A 20737-nucleotide genomic window follows, 5' to 3' on the forward strand; every position below is an offset into this window, starting at 1 on the left:
AATAACCTCTACATCAGAAACCAATAATACATTATATGTTAATTAATTGAATTCAAATTTTAAAAAGTGGAAAAAAATGGGAAAAAAAAGAAGTACTAACTATAGTGCCTGGCACATAACAACAACAACAACAACAACAACAACAACAACAATTTCCTATTTACCCAAACATAATTTGTTCTGTAGCTATTTCATTCCATCACATACTTTTAATATTTAAAGGATGAATAAAACTGAATGAGAAATCAAACATTTAGAGAGAAGATTCTAATTCACAAGCATAAGAACTATCCCTCATACTACCACCTAAAGCCCCCCAACCATGTTCTCCCTGGCTACTCTAGAGTAGAAGCGGCTGTTAACTCTAAATTCCTCCTTCATTTTCTCTGGACCCTACGGGATAGACACATTTCTCTGGACCCTACGGGATAGACACCAGGATCTGCCCAATTTACCCAGTTCAGTCTGAAGGGCTTCAGGACTCCCTGTGGTTTCTGGTTTGGGAGGTGGATGATGAGTTTGCTGAGACACTCTGGGAGCTGAAGGAAGAAAACCTCAGGTTAACAGAGTGTTCTTAGTGTGGATAGAAGTATACTTGTTCTCAATTCTGAAGTTTCAGAAAATTTTTCCTTTGAGGTTAAAATACGTGCTTCCATTTCAATAACTGCCTTTTATGTGATTTACACTACTCTGAAAGACAAAAATCACACAGAAACAGGAGTTTATATACCAAGGATATTCTCACAAGGATCTCTAGATGAAAAAAAGTTCCAAACCTTTACTGAGTTATGGTGGTGGTAGAGAAAGTATGGGGTGAATTTAAACTAATGATGGCACGTATAATTTAAATTTATTAGCATTGAGCACGTTTTCTATTTCACCCTTTACTGAAAGAAGACCACATCATTACCTAAAATGGTGAAACAAAAAACAAAATCATGCACAAAATAAAAATGTAAGAATTTAGATCTCCGCAAGAATTATGTCACACTGTAAGAGCTGAGACAATATTTAATTTAGATCAAGGATAAATACCGTCACCCCAAACCCCATATATTTGAAACTCAGAAACAAAAAGTGTGATTAATAGGTTACATGGAGATGAGATGCTATAAATTTAAATGCATTACATTGCAGACACATATGATAGACTTAGTTCATACTTGGCTCTTTTAAAAATAAATGAGTGGTTTTAATGCTCTTCAATATATTAAGAAGCAACTGAATGACATTAGAGGATGACACGCGAGTCTTGTGAAGCAGAAGCAGCTGTGGTTATGAAGGTGATGAAATGGGTTTCAAATGAGAATGAAAAGCAGATGCTGATGGACAAAATGTTTCATTACCTAATGTGGTCACTGGAGCCTCGGTTCTAAGTATAACTGGTTCAAAGATTGTGGTAGGAACTGACCAAAATCAATGAGAGAAACCAAAGAGATTTTTGTGAGCGCATGAAATGTCAGAAAATTCATTTCCCCAGTAAAAACAATGCTTCTAAGCCTTCTAAGAGGGGAAAGAGCAGGGAAAAGATGGCTTACACTATGTTTAATACCAAGAGGCAGAACTACGGGAGTGGGAGGAAAGAGGGGTGGGGAGTAGCGGGTCACTCTAGGGTCTGTTTACCACACATACTACAGATTGCCAAAAGGAAGCTAATACTACATTTGCTTTTCACTAAGTCCTTAGTGAAAAGAATGGCATTTGATATAAAAAGGTAAGGAAGAACCTCTGTTTGTGATGCTACATTAGACTAGGTGTCCTCAGAATTTGGGTTCCCAATTGGGGTAGACTGCTTGAATTCCTTAAACTGGAAACCACATATTTACCCAGTTTGGGCTGAGGTACTTCTGGATGGGGTGTGGTTTTAGCTTTGGGGCGTGGACGACGAGGTCTCTTTGTTGTTGTAGCTGAAGGAAGAAAATTTAGGGTTAATATAATGTTGATGATTCCATAAACTCTGAATAAGATGATATAGCTAAGCTTTCTAAAATTTGTCAGCCTGAGTGGAGAAAGCTTTGTTACTTTGGTTTGATATTTCCTCCTTTGGTATATTAATAGGTTTCCTTTTAAAATTGAGAGTTTGTCAAAGTTTAAAAGTTACAATACAATTATGTTTAAGAAATGAAGATGAGGAACCTTCATTTCTTTGAAAGTTGTCCCTAACCCAAAACTGGTTACAAATTGCTCCTAAAATATGATGATGAGAGAGAAGTTCAAAGCACGCTACAGTGTTCACTTCTAATTATAATTTAGAATGACTAGGCTTGAGCAAATTTTCTACCTGGTAACTCACTAGATTAAGCACACAAAATGTGCTGAAACACCCATGAAGTGAAAAGTTAGGGAGAACTTCAAATACAGAAAGTAATATGCCTAAAGAAAATTCATGGTATCCTTAGCGATACTGCATTGGTGGCCTAAGGAAGGGTTATATGGAGAACCATATTCGGACCTTAGCTCTAACCAACAGCATTGTTTAAACAGACTGAGACTGATATGATGCAGTCTCAAGCTGGGATGTGGGCAGATAGTGGTCTTTACTGAGTCCATACACATTTCTGTTAGAAAGCCTTTTATATCGTAAGCTGAATACTGTAATGGGATGATAACAAATTATGACAACATCATCGATATCACACCACAGAGAACTTTGACAGTGAATAAGAAAAAGCACTTGCTAAAGGACATAAAGAATCATTACCTAAATATGTCCCAGGAGTAACAGGTTCAGAGTCTGTAGCAAGCAATGATCAAAAGTAATTGAAAAAAGAAATGTTAAACCCATGAGAAAAGTCTTCACACTCCCTTGAAAATGAACTTCACCTGTGTGGCACTGTTTTTACAGCCAAAAGGCAAAAATTTTAAAGTTCTGAGGTGAGGGTACAAAGATATTTGTTCTTATGAAATGGTTATATCTTTAGTATCTCCACATGGCTCCAAGCCTTTCTTGTTTTTATATTATCTGATAACACAACAAAAAACCCTGCTTAGAAAAATCTTTAGGCATCTAGTAACATTATGATTAAAAATTACGAGAATTGAATGTGAAAGTATAATTTATTGGAAAAAAAGAGGCCCTAGGTCATGATGGATGAAATAGTTGATATAGATACTATAATGAATAACCAAAACAGATGATGCTTTTTTTTTTTTTTTGAGAGTCCATTTTGGAAAAAGAACAAGACTTCTGTCCAACTGAAGTCATATAAAAGAACAAGATACGGAGGGTCATTCAGTATGCAAAACTTGCCAGTGCATTTCTCTGTTATCAGGGGGATAGGAGAGTATGCTGTAAATCCTATCCCTGAAATCAATCATTCAAAGTCCTCTTCATGGACCCATCTAAAAGTAGCATCACTGACCAAAATTTATAAGCATCTGCTAAGTGAACATTGTCTTTTCCTCTTCTCCCAATCAGGTTGCCCTTCTAATTCCTATTCTTCGGCTATCATCCACACAACTGGTACCTCCCGCCTCTGTTTGTATTATTCCTGTCTATCACTGCAACTGATCCACAAACTATAAATTTTGAGGTCCTCATTATGCTTACCAGCTCATGAATCTTTTACTTCTCTAAAAATTAACTACATGCCTGACAGCTGGTAAAACTCAATGAATATGTTGCTTCTGCCCATATTCCTTTATATCTATTTATGAACAGTTTCTACATGAGAAATTTCCTTCCTCAACGAAGTCATTTGTTATTTCTATTTTTCACAGATGCTAATGTAGCACTTAATAAAATGTGTGACTAAGTGAACTAAATATGCTAGTTATATACTTAACTAAGTAAGCTTTTGATAAACCAGAATCAAAGAGAAAATAGAACTTTTCAGAGAAAGCAAATACAAAGGTACCAAGAAGATACCAAGAAGCACAAGAAAATCACAGGGACTTAACTAGAGCTCTTGTTACTCAGGCCCTCACACTGCAGGGTCCAGGAGCTATTAGCTGGCGAGTTAAACTGTCACATAAAAATCGTATCCCACAGGGTTCCACAGGCACCAGGAACCACATATTTACCTAGTTTGCTCTGAGATGTAGCTGGGCTCGGTGTGGACTTATGTTTGGGACGTGGACGACGTGTCCTTGGTCGTTGTGAAGTTTTTGGAGCTGAAGAAAGGAAACCGGTTAATGTCTTATAACTCCAGACACTCAAGAAAGGATGATACACAGGTCTAGGTTTTCTAAAGTTTTGCTAGATTTTCTAAGACTTAATAAATTTGTCTCTTTGGTTTGGGAATTTTGTCATATATATGCAAGAAAATTTGGGGGGATCCGGTCCACTGACAGTTCTTTTGAGAAAGAATATATAACATTATTCTAATAATCCAAAAAGCTTATTATTATTGGTGTCAGATTTTCAGAAAGGATCCTGACCCCAGAAACATAACATGTCCATATCAGAGAGGGACCCAGGCCTCCCTGCTTTGGGGAGATTGTACTTAGAAATTATTTGGCTTAGACATACCTCCCATTAAACATTAGAATGAGTACATTTCATTTCTTAAAATCATTGGTAGACAATAAAAATGCCCTGCCTATCTTAACACAACCTTCTGTCAATGTCCACAGAATTAACACTGATGTTATAGAGCAGCCACTCCTAATGGTATTTGAAATTTAGCTTTACCACAGAACACTGAGCAGAATCGGAGGCTCTGTAAAGCACTAAGAAACTGGATAATGTGGAAGATAGATGCTCTATACAAGCTGCATACAGGCTTAACCAAGTAACTAACCAAGTAACTTACTTTAAACATCTTCAATATTCAAAGTGAAGAATATAGTTGAGTGACAAGAGAGGGCGATGAGGAAAACCTTAGAAAAAGAGAACCCCTTGACCAAGATAGTAGCAGAACGGACTAGATAATGGACAGAAAATGCACTTGCTTTAAGACATAAAAAATCATTACCCAATGTTGTCATGGGAGTCTCAGTTCTCAGAGTTACAGGTTCAAGGTCTGTGGCAGGAACTGACCAAAAGAATAAACAATAGAAATTTAAGAACTGTACAAAAAGAAGGAAAATTATCTTGAAAATGAATCTTCTTTACTCTGTAATGATTAAAAAGCATTACTGAACACCTTGAAAATAGTATTTGGTCTCAATTACTGGCTGTATTCTGGTATTCATCTATCTCACAAAATAGGCATACCTTTTATATTTTGCATCCCTATGAGGCCTTTTTTCTGTATTTAATTATCTGATTCCAACTACATTGGAAACTTGGTTCCAAAAACATCTCTGTTGTCTAATATTTAAATTACTATTAAAAGCTGTAAAAGCAGGGGTGCTTGGGAGCCTGCGGGGAGCGGGAAGCCTGTTTCCCTCTCTCTCTCTCTCTCTCTGCCTGTCTCTCTGCCCCTTGTGATCTCTGTCCGTCAAATAAATAAATAAAATCTTTAAAAAATAATAAAAAAATGCAAAAGCTTCTATTAGTATTTGGAAGGCTTTCACCATCACTGGTATTTGTTTTGAAGAACTGCGATGGTGAGGAGAATCTTTAAAAATGTTCTCAATTAGCCTGTTTATTGGAGATGTGTGACAGTTATGCAAAAGATAAACTTGGGGCTTTTCCCCATAAAAAATGGGGTATTATTTCTCACTATTTCTCCTTTTTTAATTCATTTATTTGAAATGAATAATTAGAAAATAATTATTCTAGTGGGCAACAGATAATTAAGAGAAAAGTCTGAAGAGTAATAATTCAACTTTTTGTCTAGGATTCCTAGAATTCTATAATATTCTGAAATGGATGAATTATGCATAGATATGAAATTCTGATTTGTAACTCCTTGGATTTAAACTGGTATCTCTATTTTTCAGTAAGTCCAAAAGATTAAATGTAACATTAAAGATCTTATCATGAAAACACTGTAAACATTTGTATGGAGATTGTCTTTTGCTGACTAAGACATAACAGCAGAGTTGGTTGAAGCCACATCTGACAACATCTTTTTTTTTTTTTTAAAGATTTTATTTATTCATTTGACAGACAGAGATCATAAGTAGGCAGAGAGACAAGGCAGAGAGAGAGGAGGAAGCAGGCTCCCCGTTGAGGAGAGAGCCTGATGTGGGGCTCGATCCCAGGATCCTGGGATCATGACCTGAGCCGAAGGCAGAGGCTTTAACCCACTGAGCCACCCAGGCACCCCAACATCTTCTAAATTAATGGAAAACATGGCCTACAGGAGAGGTGGAGAAAGTGAGCACAACAGGATGCAACAATATTCAAAACTGTTTGCCTTCAGACAAAAAAGGGAATCCTTGCTTTGCTTGGAAATCAGTGTCTCAAGATGAATTTGTCAGCAGAAATGTCCAGGTGCATTTGAATAGTACAGAATCAAAGAGGAAAGGACTTTTGCAAGAAAGGGACAGTTAGGTATTGCCTCCAGGCCCAACCAACTTTTTAACTGCTCCTCTCCCATAACTGTAAATTACAGACACATAAAAGCAGAAATCTCAAAGATTTCCTGGATTGCAGGATGGATGCGCTCTCAGCCCCTGCAATCCTTGACAGCACCCATTGCTGCAAGCAATCTCAATGCCTCTGAAGGTGATCAAAGGAAGAATGACATTCAGGGGTTATAAAGCGAGCAGCCGAAGTAAGAATGCCTTTTGATGTTGAGAAGTTCCCTGTTAAAAATAATAAACAATGTTTTGGAAATGAATGAAAAAATGATCAATGAGCATCATATACATAAGAGAATGCAGTTAATGACAGAGATGAGAAGGGCGAGCTCAGAGAGACGTCAACCAAGAAGGAAGACCTCATTACCTATGGTTGGGGAGGGAGCTTCGGTCTCCAATGTAATAGACTCAAAGACTGCATCATAAAAAATAAACAGATAGAAGTAAGAAAAATAAAGAAGTCCAAACTTTCTGGTGCTTACTGATGTTTAATTCATAAGATACAGAACCTGGTTTATTCTAACTTGATATAAATTGCCTTCTTCATAAGCTTATTTATTATGAGAGATACTCTCTTACTAAATCAGAATCTTGTACTAATTGGAACCTTAGGAGAAAATTTCAATTGCAAAACAGTTGAATTTTTAGAACTATTATATAAATATCTTCTTATTTCCCAGGAAATCACTTGGGTAATTGTTGCTGTTTAAAATGCCATTAAGGTATTTTAGAGGAAGCCAATCTCTGATTATTGCCTATAAAGCATGAACACGGTGTCAGCCTTTCCAGTCTTATCTAGTGGTGAATGCTAAAATCACTTTCAAATATGTTCCAAATAAAGAAAAATGAGGCTTTTATTCATTACATACACAAATTCAGAAAACAAAGTCTAAATATGCTAAGAAAGTGGAAACTGTCAGACTATCAGATGTGAAACTGAATAACTTTCTACATCTTGGTTTGTTCATTTAACAATTAATGTGGTTACTTTGAAAAGGTAATGAACAAAATCATATTTGGGTTTCTATGCTTTATACAGCATGGCAAATTGTAAAAGTTTTCAACATTCCCAAAGAAAAAGCTTTTTAAACTAAAGCAATGGAAATTATGTTTACCGGGTTTAGTTGGTGGCGTATCTGGTTGTGCTGGGGTTTGGGGTTTAGGAAGTAATTGCTTTGGTGGTTTTGAATCTGAAGGAAAAAAGTTCCTGTAATTAGTGTCATAGCAGAGCTGTGAATGTCAAGATTAGTGCTACTTACACACCATTTTCCTAGTTACAGATCAAGGCAGTGAAAGTAGTGATTACCAGGCTGGATTTGAGGTGCATCTGGTCTACGTGTGGTTTTAGGTCTTTTGGATGGTTTTGACGTTAAAGAGAAAGGTATTAAAAATTAGCAATAATTGTCATGGCCATAACTGTCATAATTAAAGACATATGGGCTTGAGCAAAGATCCTGTATAAATTCACTAGATATACAACAAAATTAATTCATGGGGTATGGGAAGGATGGGAAATATGTCCATTTCTCCTAATTTTTCAGAAAGGAAAAATCTTTAGGAAATGCTCAAAATGTACTTATGAGCAAAGTAATGAGAATGATAATAAGACTTTTTTCTACATAAGTAATTTCAGAAATAACAAGTACAATAGTTTTATTTCTTAACTCTAAGGTCTTTCAGCATAAAAATATTAAGTGGAAATTTGAAACTTGCTTAGTAGGAGACCTAGAAAATAATCCATAAACACTCTAAATTATACAGAATTTCACATGGCTATAGATTTCTGGAATTTTCCAAAGTAAAGCAGGTTTATTGTGAATGCTGAGAAATTTTCATGAAAGAGTGATAGTCAAATAGCATTAGTACCCAAAACAATAAAACAAGTTTGGGACTACTAATGTTCTCAAGTTACAAAGACCACATTATTTTCTTATTAGACCCTGGAACAAGAATGGTGTTTATGCCTCTCATTATCAAAATGTACTCAAAAACATTCTTCAAAGAAACAGAAAGCTGAAGAAGCCATTATTTCATGCAGCTTTTTAAGAGGGAAAAGATCTTACAAGTTGAATGAGTAAAGCAATGAAATGATAATCATGGCACTGGAATAAAATTTCACCGTTTGCCAAGTCCAGGATGAGCACAGAAGTCCCTGTGTGAGAAAGAGGAAAAGGTTTTCTCAACAGGACATGGAAGGACAAAGGGTTTATGCAGAACCAGGAAGCTGCATCCAAGACCACAGACTTTCCTTAAAGAAGAACACAGGTAGGATTCTTCTAGAAGTCTCCTATCTTCAGGCTCTTCAGACCCAGATAGGAAATGTAAGGAAAAGCATGGAATGAAATTATGATGGTGTGGTGAAACTGCAGTCATGCCTGGGTGGAAAGTAGGAAAAGCAAAAGTGACATTCCGTGAAAGCAAATGGAGGTCAGTAGAATTACCGATTGTGGGCACCAAAGGCTCCAGGGGTACGGTAGCAGGTTCCAGAACTATGGAAGCAAAAAGCAAGAACACTAATTATATCAAGAAGCAGCATCTTGAAGAAGGAAATATTACTCCTCATTCTTAAGCCCTATTTTTTCTGAATGTGATTTTCCCTTCTACTTGTCCCCTTCACTCCCTTCCTCCTGCTTTCCCACACCCCATCTGCCATAAAGATGCATCCTAAGTGAGACTTTTAGGGTGCCCTACTTTAATAATCCACTTGTGGGCCAGCCTATTGCTGTGTGTACCTAATAGTTACAAATATAAAATAACAATATATCATAAACATAGGAAGCATAGATGCTTAAACATAAAAATCAACTATACTGTTTCTTAAAGCCCAGCCATTTGGGTAGTAGGAAGCTATCATATCAGAAGCTACCATATCCTATTTTCTATGCTTACTGGAACCCTGAACATCACATTTACCAGGTTTGGACTTGGGCACATCTGGACTAGGTGTGGTTTTAGGACGGGGGCGACGACCTGGTCGTTTGGTCTTTGGTGGAGCTGAAGAAAGAAAATTAGCTAGTTAATACAAGAGCAGTAGCTCTAAAAACTGATAATACTAAATATATCTTAAAAGCATATTTAAGTCCTTTGATTTATTGTGGGTATATATCCTTCTGTTTTGCAACTTTCTATGATTATTTACCCAGTTAAATGAGGTCTTTAACATATACATATATATATGTACATATATATACACATATACATATATATAAGGCTATATATATATGTATATGTTAAATATCTCCTTATTCTTCCATTTTGAGATGGAAAACTCAAAACTTTGTAAAGCTTAGAGAAGACAGTCTCCTGAAAGTTTTGAAGGTGTATGTTTAACAGGAACATGAGAAAGACCTTTAAGGAGCCACTAGGGATACAAATTAAACTTTATTTGGCCCAAGATTCAAAAGGAATTTTTCATTTAGCATTAAAAACTTTACAAGTTAACAGCATGTATAAAAAGGTTTTGAATTCAGAAATTATTTCAAGGAATGCTTTTTAAAAATGAGATACAGTTTATAAAACTAAAGAATTTAATTGTTTTTTCTCTGCAAGAACAAAGAACACAGACACACAAAGAGATATCAGTGGATGAATCCATTAATGTGAGCTTGCTACTAAAGATACCAACAGACAGGAAAAGAGGAAACAAAGCTCACTTGCTCCATAACTGCATTACCTAATGTCGAAGGTTTTGTTTCCAGAGTTCCAGGTGCTAAGAGTGCATGAAAACCATCAGGAAGGAATCAAAATCAAAGGAAAAATGATAAAACCTTTAGATATGAAAAATCTGTGATTTCTAATTACCAAGTTGAGTGATTATATATAAATAGTGAAACTTTAATCCATGTGAGATAGTCCTTTTTTATTCAAATAGATTCCTGTGTTTTTAGACAAAATGAAAAAAAATGTAGTCTTGTCAGTTAAGTTTGGAAGAAGAAATGGAAAAAAACGAACGAAGGCATGGTTCTCAGAAAGACACGAATGCCCTAAAGTGACCAACAGTTTGTGTTATGGAGGAAAATATGGGTAATTGGCCAGGATGGCACCAGCAGAACACATTTTTTGCTCTTCTGAAGAAAAAGAAGCTATAAATATTGGGGTTAGTTTTTCTATTTCTCTTAATGGATTGCCCAGTGACACATCAGGATATTTAGATCTGGAAAGATCCTACTACTTTTCAAGAAAATCTGTGAATGTTAGAGTTTTGAAAATCAGATAAACACCTCTGAATGTGAAAACACAAAAATGTCTACAAAAAGAGGGAAGCCAAGGTCCTCCACTGGAAACAACTAGGTTAAAACAAGCTCTGGACACAGTGCTCAAATATAAGGAGGACGACACAGCATGTGTTCAATCAAAATCAGTATGGCTTCTAGAGCCTCTGCTTAGTTAAGCAAAAGCAAAGAGTGTATCATCTGACCATAAGGCTGAAATGAAGATCTGAAGGACAAATTTTTAAAAAAGCCCAAGGTAAGGACAAAATTGAACATAAAGGGTGCTAAAGGAAGAGGCTTCTTTTTCACTCATCAAAGGAAACTTCATTAATAGAGTTGACTGTGTTGACTGTAATTGGTGGTTGACTAGAGTTGACTGTGATGGTGGTGGAGTCTGAGGTTCTGGGGCTGCAATAAAATAATTATTATCAAAGGCGATGCTGAAGATCACCATTTAAGACAGAAAAATTAAATGTCCTTCACTCTAAAAGCTGTTCTCTCACTGGTGAACAATCAGGTTCTATGGCTTATTACACTAATGATCACTTCACATCCTTTCCACAAACCACAATAAAAGTAAGAATTGAGAATTCTGGTTTTTGTTGATTTTTAGCTATTTTCTCCACTACCTAATATTCTGAAGATTCTTCCTAGTGCCTGAGGAGATACAGCTTTAAGGCAAGGTCAGGGTAGCCTCTCCAAAGTTGGCCAGAGAGTCCCATCACCTGCCATTTTGTTTTCATGTAGGATGGTCAGATTTGTCCAAGGAAGTAGGAAGAGGCAAGAGACCCAACAGACCCATAGCCAGGTCTGAGATCTGTTAGTTTTGGGTGATTTTTCAGCCTGACTGGATCTGATATTCTTTCACACACACACACAAAAAGAAATTGAATATATGGTCTAAAAAGGTAAAAAGGGCCTCAATGGTTCATATAGTTCCTCATATTTACTAGTATTTATTGCTGGTGAACAAATTGGTTTACATATGAAATTTATTCCATTCTGGTTAGCAAATCAAAGAAGTCAAAAAGTAATCTCAGATTTCATCAAACACTGAACAAATTAAATAACAATATTATTTAAATATTCTGAAAGATAACAATCCTTCCAATGTTTTTCAAATTGGCAATAAGTAAATGATATTTTGTGCTGAATATAGTTTGGTTACAATATCTGTTGGTGCTTTTAAAAAGATCATCCAATAGATTTCTTATTCTACAGAACAAAAAGAATTCTTTTCTTTCAAGAAGAAAATAAAAAAGGAACTCAATCTTCAAAATAGAAAAAAGTGAAGATTCTTTGCCATTTTTTTCCTACAGAAAAATTAATTAACATGGCACCCACCAACCAGCTTAAAAGAATTTAAATCATTTTGTCAGTTATATTTTTTAGACTACATTTACCAGGATGATGTTTCTGAGCTAGGGGCTATGGAAGGATTTGGGGAAGTAGGTAGAGACTCTTTAGTATCTAAAATATAGAAAATATACCAAAAAATATTGCAGGTAGAGAATTTTCGTTTATTCTGAAAGCAATGTACAATAGATACAAGGTGTTATGGAAAGGTGGCATTGTTCATTAACATGTCTGTGGCCAAAAAAAAAAAATTTTTTTTTGATTTCTCAAGAACTTATCCAGAAATAGATTAAAACAGATAAACTGCAGAGCCAAAGTGATATATCAGACTGAAGTACACATAGCAAGGCAAAAATTGTGCTTGTGTGTGTGTGTGTGTGTGTGTGTGTATGTAAGAGAAAAAGAGAGAGAAAAAGAGAGAGAGGGTGGGAGGAGCCTGGGTGTCTCAGATTCTACAGGAGATAGGCTAAATAAATAGTACATTAATACATTAAATATAATAACTATCAAAAAAGTCCGTATCTGAAAATAGGAAACAAAAATTCTTTTTGAAATTTTGAGGATGTAATTCATGTCTTAATTTCTACCAAGTTGCCTTCTTAAACTTGAAAAAGTAAAATTTGCTACTTGTAGCATCTTTTAGAATTTACAAAGATTAAAGAATGTGGTCTTAATAATTTTATAAACAAAAATCTGTATTTTTGAGTTCCTCACTGAAATGGAAACCAAATAGGTATGGATGCCCTCAATTAAGCGTCTAATTCACCTGTACCTAGAAATACTAACATCAGGGTTTATTAAAAACAAGTACATCTCCTGACAAGATTTCCTCTATTTTACAATTTTAAGGTATTATGGGTAAAGGAATAAAAATGTTAAGTGGCATGCAAATAACTACACCACTCACCTCAGCACAAAAGAAAAATACACCTGGCTCCCAGATTTGTGACTAACAATGAGAAAAATTTATACTTCTATCCACTGTGTCAGAGAATTGTGTAAAAAAAAAAAACAAACACCTATAATTGGCGGTCTCTCTCTCTCTCTCTCTCTTTTTTTTTTTTCCAGTCTGTTAAAAGCCTGAAGAGTCAAATGTCACCACCATCTTAAAGATTAACTGTGAAGGAAGCACTTCTCGCTGGACGAGGCAGACAAGTTGGGACATGGTACATGGTGGGATTTTCAAGAAAGCGGTGGATTATGCTTATAAAACAAGCCAAACCCAATGTGGGTTTTTACTCATTAGTGTAACCACAAAGGAAAACCAAAGGAAAAGCAAGCAATCTGCAGGGAAAGTGAGATGGAAAAATAGCAGCATGTGAGGAGAGGGCTGGGGAAGGCAATGAATCACTCTAATAAAAAAAGTTTTGGTGGTTTATTTGCTCTCCTGAACCTTGGCTAGCGACAGAAATCTTCCACAGAGCTATAATGGTGGCCTGCCCTCAAGTAAAAAAAAAATACATTTTAAAAAGCTAGAACCCAAGCACCGTTTTTGCAGAGATCCATTACTCTGTGTTGCCTCAGACCACTGGTGGTCAACTTAAGTGGATGTAAATGTAGGTGCAGATTCCGAAGTCCTAATACTTGATGTGAGGGGGGAAAGCGTGGCTTTTCTTAGGTGATCAGAAGGTAGAAATCAGAGGAATATAAAACTCATTGGCGGGGCACCTGGGTGGCTCAGTGGGTTAAAGCCTCTGCTTTCGGCTCAGGTCATGATCCCAGGGTCCTGAGATCGAGCCCCACATCGGGCTCTCTGCTCAGCGGGGAGCCTGCTTCCTCCCCTCTCTGCCTGCCTCTCTGCCTGCCTCTCTGCCTACTTGTAACCTCTGTCTGTCAAATAAATAAATAAAATCTTTAAAAAAAAAAAAACAAAAAAAAACCAAAAAAAACCTCATTGGCTTCCAGATAATTTGCCACATATTAAAAGAAAATGTCGAATCGAAGAAGTCTCTTTGCTCGAAGAGCTCAGAATAAGAACACATCCTCTCCCCTTACTTGTATGAGTGAATTTCTTATAAATCTTTCTTTAGAAACCAATGAAATTACTAATGTAACTAATTATGTTTAAACTCTTAAGAACATCTGAAGGATTTTTTTTTATCTTTTCAAATTTTATCTTGTAATAACAGAAAAACTTAGATTGGAGAGACATTTATTTAAATTTGGTGGTCTAAACACACGGTAATATTTCTCAATCTGCTAGATAATAACCTTTTCTTCAAAGTACAGCATAAGTATAATAGTTATGACCTTATTCCAAAGCCCTCTAAGCATGATTTTTAAACAAATGTACATTAAGCCCTTCTCTCATATAGCTGTTGAAGTTCTTTGATTTAAACTGTTAGAGCTCTTGAGTTTCATTAGCTATGCTTCTTTCTCCAAATAACCCCTTTGGGTAAGAGTGAAACTTCATTCCATTTCTCTGACTTGGAGACCTCACCCATGGTCACAGCATCAACTACACTCCCTTTGCCTAATCCCTAATTTCCTCCAGTCTGACACCTACACCTGGAAATCTCACTGCCTCTTTAAAGGGAGTCTTGAGAATTCTTTTTTCTGAGCAGTTACATATTTCTTCCTTGCCCGTTTCACTGCAAAAAAATAAATCATGCCCATTTATTAGAAAATCATTTGTTTTAATGATCGTACTTTGTGAACACCCATTAGTGAAAAATCCATAGAACATGACAGTGAGAAAAACCCTGAAGATAAGTTTAAAATTTGGAGGAAAATGATTTGTATTGACAGACTTCCTGAATCTAAAGGGATACCTAGAAGTCAACATTTAAACTGCTGTATAGATTCTGGATAAACAGAAAAAAAAAAGAAGAAAACTTGGTCATTCAGTATGTCTTGCCATCTAAATGCAGGGGAATATCTCTGTTATTAATTACATAAATGCAGTAACCTTGCCCTGCAAAAGAGCCTTCTTCTCTTCAGCAAAACACCATTATTACGCCTGAGAAATAAACAAAAGTCAGTATTCAGAAATCAGCTTCATTTCAGAAAGTAAATTATGGAGCATTAGGAAAATCCCACCCTTTCCAATCTTGCAGCTGGAGAACGAGAAGTCTTAAAACAAGGGCAGAGTTTTTAGGGGATGGAAACACTTCCCCCCTTTCAGGCTGAAAAGCTATTGTTCAGTGTGATCAGAATTCCAGTCCACTCTGGTACTGGAAATTATTTCGTAGTCCTAGACAAGGGAGTCCTCAATCACTCCCATCACTCTATTTCTGTATTTTCTCTGTGATGGTCATGAACAGAATGACGCACCCAAAAGCTCAGAGCAACGCTATGATAATATCAGAGGGGCTGGTTATAATGAGATCATTGCATTTCACTTTTGCACTTTCCATGGAAAAATTGTATCAAATACCAAAATACAAATCAGAAGTTCTTGCTCCAAAGAGTGACATGAAACAATTTTTTAATCCTACTTTTGGAATTAAAAAAAAAAAAAAAAAAGGTTTGGGTAATTACCAGGTTTGGTGGGTGTCCCTTCTGGGGTGAGAGGAATTTTAGGTTTCAAAGAAATAAATGGTGTTTTACTGGGAGCTGGAAAAGTAGAGAAAATAATTGACAAATCAATATTTAAGCATTTCAGTGTCTAAAACCTCAAAAGGAAAACCTATACTTTAAGTGGAATGAACCCAACATCTTAGACATTTTTTGGAAATATTCCATGGAAAGAATATTTCACAGATAAGTATTTAACAGAAAACAGTGATAAATTTGCATCTGATTCAGAAAAAACATTTCAAGAGTATATTTGAACAGAAACAACATTGTTACAAATAGCCACAGTAACTACACAAAGAAAATTATTCTAATCCATTATTTAAAAAAAAATCAGTATAATAATTTTGTACCCTTAATTCATATTTCTCAGCCATATCCAAGTCTTTAGGCATGTTTTAAAATGAATAATCACTGATAGGTAAAATGCCCTGGTCTATAGTACAAAGAAATCCTACTAACATCATAATAGACTACTACTCCTCCAAAGGAAGTCTGAATTTGAACTTGAGGGCCTCCCTCAAAAAAAAAAAAAAAAAAAAAAAAAAAAAGGAGGACTGTGGTTAAGACTCCACTTCACATACAATGGCGGATGGAAGAGGAGAAGGCAGCAGTGGTTTGCCAGCTTTCCAAGGTACAGGATGATATCTGGATGCTGAGTTCACGTGTGTGGCTATGAGGCCAACTATTGAAAATCACGAAAGCCACAAGCTGTTGTACTTTATGAGATTCTCAGTACTGTTAAAATGACCTAATTAGAACAGAGACTGAGACATTACACAAAAGCTAAGGCATTGAATTTTCATGTCAAAATGAAGTAACTCATCTACCAAGGACATATCATTACCCAGTGTTGTCTGTGTAGATTCAGGGATTTTAGGAATTTTAGGTGTAATTGTTCCAGGACTTGTGGTTCTTTCTGGTGATGGAAAGGAAAAAAAAAATTAAGATTCCTAGAGGCAATAAAAAGATATCCCAAGAAGAACCGAATGACCCTTTTGAAGTCCTACCGTATTTAGCTGTCAGTGTTTACAAATACAGTGAGTACAAGTTTTGGGAAAGAATTTATAAGTTCAGTCATAGTAGTAAACGCTATAAAAAACTGTATTTATTCTACCATGGAATAAGCAAAAACTTGATTTGTTGAGCATGATTCTGAGTGTGTTATCTGACAATGAAAAATATTACCTCCAGGGAAGCTAGCTGTACCATGCAAATTCTGTGCCATAACGTACGCTTATGTTGTTCCCTCCACCTTCAAATTTGTCTGAACCCTACACATATTTTGAGACTTACATCCTCAACTCTTTCTTTTTTCTGAGCTTCCACACAAGTATTATAGCCTCATAGGCAGATTGTAGAGTTTCATGTTAATTCTCATTCTTTATACTGTATGATCTAAGATGATAAACAATTGGACAAAGGGAGTCATAGTCTCTCCTGTGAGCCACAGCCCCGGTTCAAAGCTGAAAATACTGCTGGCACACAAAACAAGAATTGTCAGGCTAATAAACACCTAAGTATACATACATACCAAGGAAACAAATTTCACTATAAATCTTACTTTCTAACACAGTGACATTAGTACCTGCTTCTGGGTTTATTCCAAAATTCACATGTAAGAACATCACTGAAATAATTTTAAATTACATAGTATTGAAATTTTATTTGTTATTTTGAATTATTCATCTTCACTTAATTTCAAATTTTGTAAAGACCTATAGACCTTTAACCTATAGAATCACATAACCTCTTTTTATGATAAGGAGATGGACATTCTCTATTTGGAATTAAATATCCTGAGAGGTTAAAGAGGCAGTTATTTACCAGGTTTGGTTCTTGGTGTTTTGGGCCTGACGCGTCGTTTAGGTGTAGAAGGGATAGACGTAGTTTGCTGGGCAGCTGAAAGAAGATTTAATATAGCTTTGATAAATAATATTTTGCAGGGACCAATCAGGTTATAACTGTAAATTTGCAAACTTCTTGAATACAAAAACTACTTTTTATTTCTTTGTATCTCCAGAATGCCCAGCACTGTGCTTTATACACAGTAGGGGCTCAATAAATGTGGTGTTTTGGGGCCAAAATGAATTAACTGTCCATATAAAAACCAAAGGTACATTGTTGAGCTAAATGTACTGGGAAGTGGGCACTCTTAAGGGATTTAAGAACACAAGGTAGAGTTAAGAACTCAAAAGATAATTTACTGAATAGGGGCGAAGCACAAACATTTGGGATTTAGAGAATGGAAGTTCAGAACTGCTTTAATTCTGTAGGTCATGACTAACCTCAGCAAGAGTTAATGAACTTCATTATTCAAATAATTTTCTATAATAGCATATAGACTGTGTTACTTCTCTTACCCATCTTTCCTCATTGCAGAACCTACGTGGTGCTCTTTATATTTAAACTACGTTGAGAAAAATACTCTGACCAGGTGGTATTGAATTGGGCTGAATAGAAGGAATATATTATAAAATAATTATCATCTGTAATTCCATTGTAATTTTCTGGTAAGCAAAGTTGAAAGGATTACAGAAAGAAAATAATTCTTTAAATACATGGACACCAAGATTATGGAAATCCTTTGAGAATTATCACAAGGCAGTCTAACAGATAACCCAGTTCTTGGAAGAATTTCATGACAGAGAATGAAAGGGAATGTTTACTATTGAAAAGACTCTGGAAGTCCAACAAAACTGATTCTTTTCTTGACACTTTATCTGTTCTTTCAAAGTACACAACCATAAAAATGTCATTAGTTACCAGATGTTGTAGGTGGCATTTCAGGACTGGTAAAGATTTCCAGTTTTTGAGGAACAAATGGTGTTTCACTTGGAGCTGAAAATACAAACACCCCACCCACCAAATAATTCCAGTTAAAATGAGGTATTTTAGGAGTTTTAACATGCTTTTAGATGGTATTGCACAGCACATGCTACACGTACATGACTAAGAATGAAAAATGCATATAGTCTTGAAAGCTGGTAGATGAAATAATGATTTAAAGAAAAGATCAGAATGACAATTTTTCAGTGGCAGACTCCGGGCAGGGTCAATGCATGGAAGAGAGGTGATATGAGCCACAAACACATGAATGAGATGGGATGATATGGATGATGAAGAGGTCCATGCAATTTTCAGAGCTTTTCATTCCTTTAAGGATGGAAAAAAAATGATCTATTATAGTTCAAGAGAGAGAGAGAGAGAGAGAGAGAATGCCCCAAATGGAACATAAGATGCCTGCATTACAAGAAAAAAAAATACATTCAGAAGTAAAAATGAAATAAGTGATTAGTTGTGATGGAATGAAATGGTCATTTGGAAGAATGGCATTCACATGGATTTTCTTTTGATGGAAAACAAAGTAGGACTTTTCTGTTAAAAACATTACCCAGTGTTGCCCTTGGCTGTTCAAGAGTTCTAGAAGTTTTAGGTGGGACAGAATCCAGAAATGGATCACTTGTTGCTGTTGGAATAAATGTCAACATTTATAAAAGCAGAAGGCCCCAAGAATAAAATACAAATTCATGAGTAATAAATTATGCCTCATATGGGAAAAAGTATCAAGAACAGTTGAAAGAGAGTGAACCAACATTTTTAAACTAGTGATTCATTAGGAGCGGAAGAGGAACTCACTTTTAAAAAGTTTTATACATACTTTAAACATTAAAAACCATGATAAAAACAATGTTGCCTATATTTAACTTGTTTTCAACTGGTTTTTCTGGTTTCTCACTTTTGTTTCTTAACTACTAGCTGAATTCACTCAGCATTCTATTTCATTTTTCCCCCTTATTTTCTGCTGCTATTCAAAATTATTTACCTTTATCAAGGCACAAATAATGCTATGATGAGGCTAAATATACAAAAAATACCAGATATATAGCTATGTCTAGCAGAGACCAGTCCTATTTACTTCGAATCTCTCACAGTACCTAGTTTAGTAGATGCCTAATGAACTCTTCTTGCTAAAAGGAACTGTTAGATTGAGTTAAACTCATTTGTAGAAGGATCAGTAAGTGAATGTCAAAAGATTAGACCCAACTGGACTTCTACAGACAAATGAATGACATGATGGCTCTAGAACAGGATTTCTCACCTCAGCACCATAGCCCTTTAGGGCTAGATAATTCCTTGTTGGGGGTGGGGGGTCGTGTAGGGAGGCTGTCCTGTATATTTGCAGGGGTTTGGCAGTATCCCTGGTCTCCATCCGCTAGATGTCAGTATCACCTTCCCCAGTTGTGACAATGAAAAATATCTTTGGCCATTGCCAAATGCCTAGAGAAAAGTCTTCCACATTTGAGAACCACTGCTCTACAGAAAACTCTCTTAAGAATCTAAAACCTTTTTGGAATGATATTGATAATAGAGCAATAGGGCCATTTCATGACTTTGGCTCAGTGGCAACCAAATCTATCTGCCTCTCCCACACGTGGCAGAGCTTATTATCGATGGTGATAAAGAGATAATGGCTCAACAGAGAAATGGGTGGGATACATCTCCCAGACACAGACTGCCACATTTCCCCTGCAGAGCTCCAAAGAGTGTGCTTTCTCCCTCTGCAAAATTAAAGCGAGAACTAGGTACAGTGCTGTCAGAATGATCTGGCATCCAAAGAAAGCCTTGAGAAGCTGGATATACCTGTGTGGGGTTCTGACATTTCAGGCTCATCTGTTGTCACAGGGCTTGAGAAAACATCATAAGTGGCTTTTAAAAAGAAAAGGTAAAACAAAAGAGAAGATGTTAATTTTGATGAATTTTAAAAGATTTCATGACATAATTTAATGCTGGTTACAAGGGAGTCTCATGTAGACGCTAGTGAGTTTTAGCTCTGGGCTACTTGTCTTGTCACTAACGCATAAGCGATCACTGAGGCTTGCCTCCAGTCTCCCTCACCGCCCCCCACCCCTGCCCCGAACTAAAGGCTTTTCCCCAGTGAACCTGGACACTGGTCTCAAGGGTGATGTGTGCATAGTGCTATATATTTATAATGAAGTGGTACCAGCTCTAAATCAAAGAGCTTCAAAGAGTATAAATATATATGAGCCAGAAGCAATTTGAGGAGAGATTTCCAAAGAGGGGAAAAAGCAGTCACATTGAAGCTTTTTGCACCAAGTCTACTGCTTGGTCTTTCTACCTAGTAAAAGTTACCATCATGGAATCTTATGTTGGGACCGCACTTTTCAGTTTGCATAGCGCTTTCTCACCTATCGGCTTATTTAACCCTCTCAACATCC

The 20737-nt window shown here is 36.1% G+C and overlaps 1 protein-coding gene across 1 annotated transcript in view; it reads right to left on the reverse strand.

Moving 5' to 3' along the window:
- The window catches only part of ABI3BP (ABI family member 3 binding protein), a 256353-nt gene that overhangs the window by 95765 nt on the left and 139851 nt on the right, over positions 1-20737 (reverse strand). Inside the window, exons 13-18 of the mRNA XM_080808158.1 lie at positions 20142-20207; positions 18892-18966; positions 18264-18338; positions 17325-17399; positions 16345-16416; positions 15462-15536 (exon numbers count right to left, since the gene is read on the reverse strand). Of these exons, the coding sequence (XP_080664284.1) occupies positions 15462-15536; positions 16345-16416; positions 17325-17399; positions 18264-18338; positions 18892-18966; positions 20142-20207 (438 nt within the window). The remainder of the gene's footprint in view (positions 1-15461; positions 15537-16344; positions 16417-17324; positions 17400-18263; positions 18339-18891; positions 18967-20141; positions 20208-20737) is intronic.

The sequence above is a fragment of the Martes martes genome, assembly GCF_963455335.1.
Source record: "Martes martes genome assembly, chromosome: 1".
In the NCBI taxonomy this organism is placed as follows: Eukaryota; Metazoa; Chordata; class Mammalia; order Carnivora; family Mustelidae; genus Martes; species Martes martes.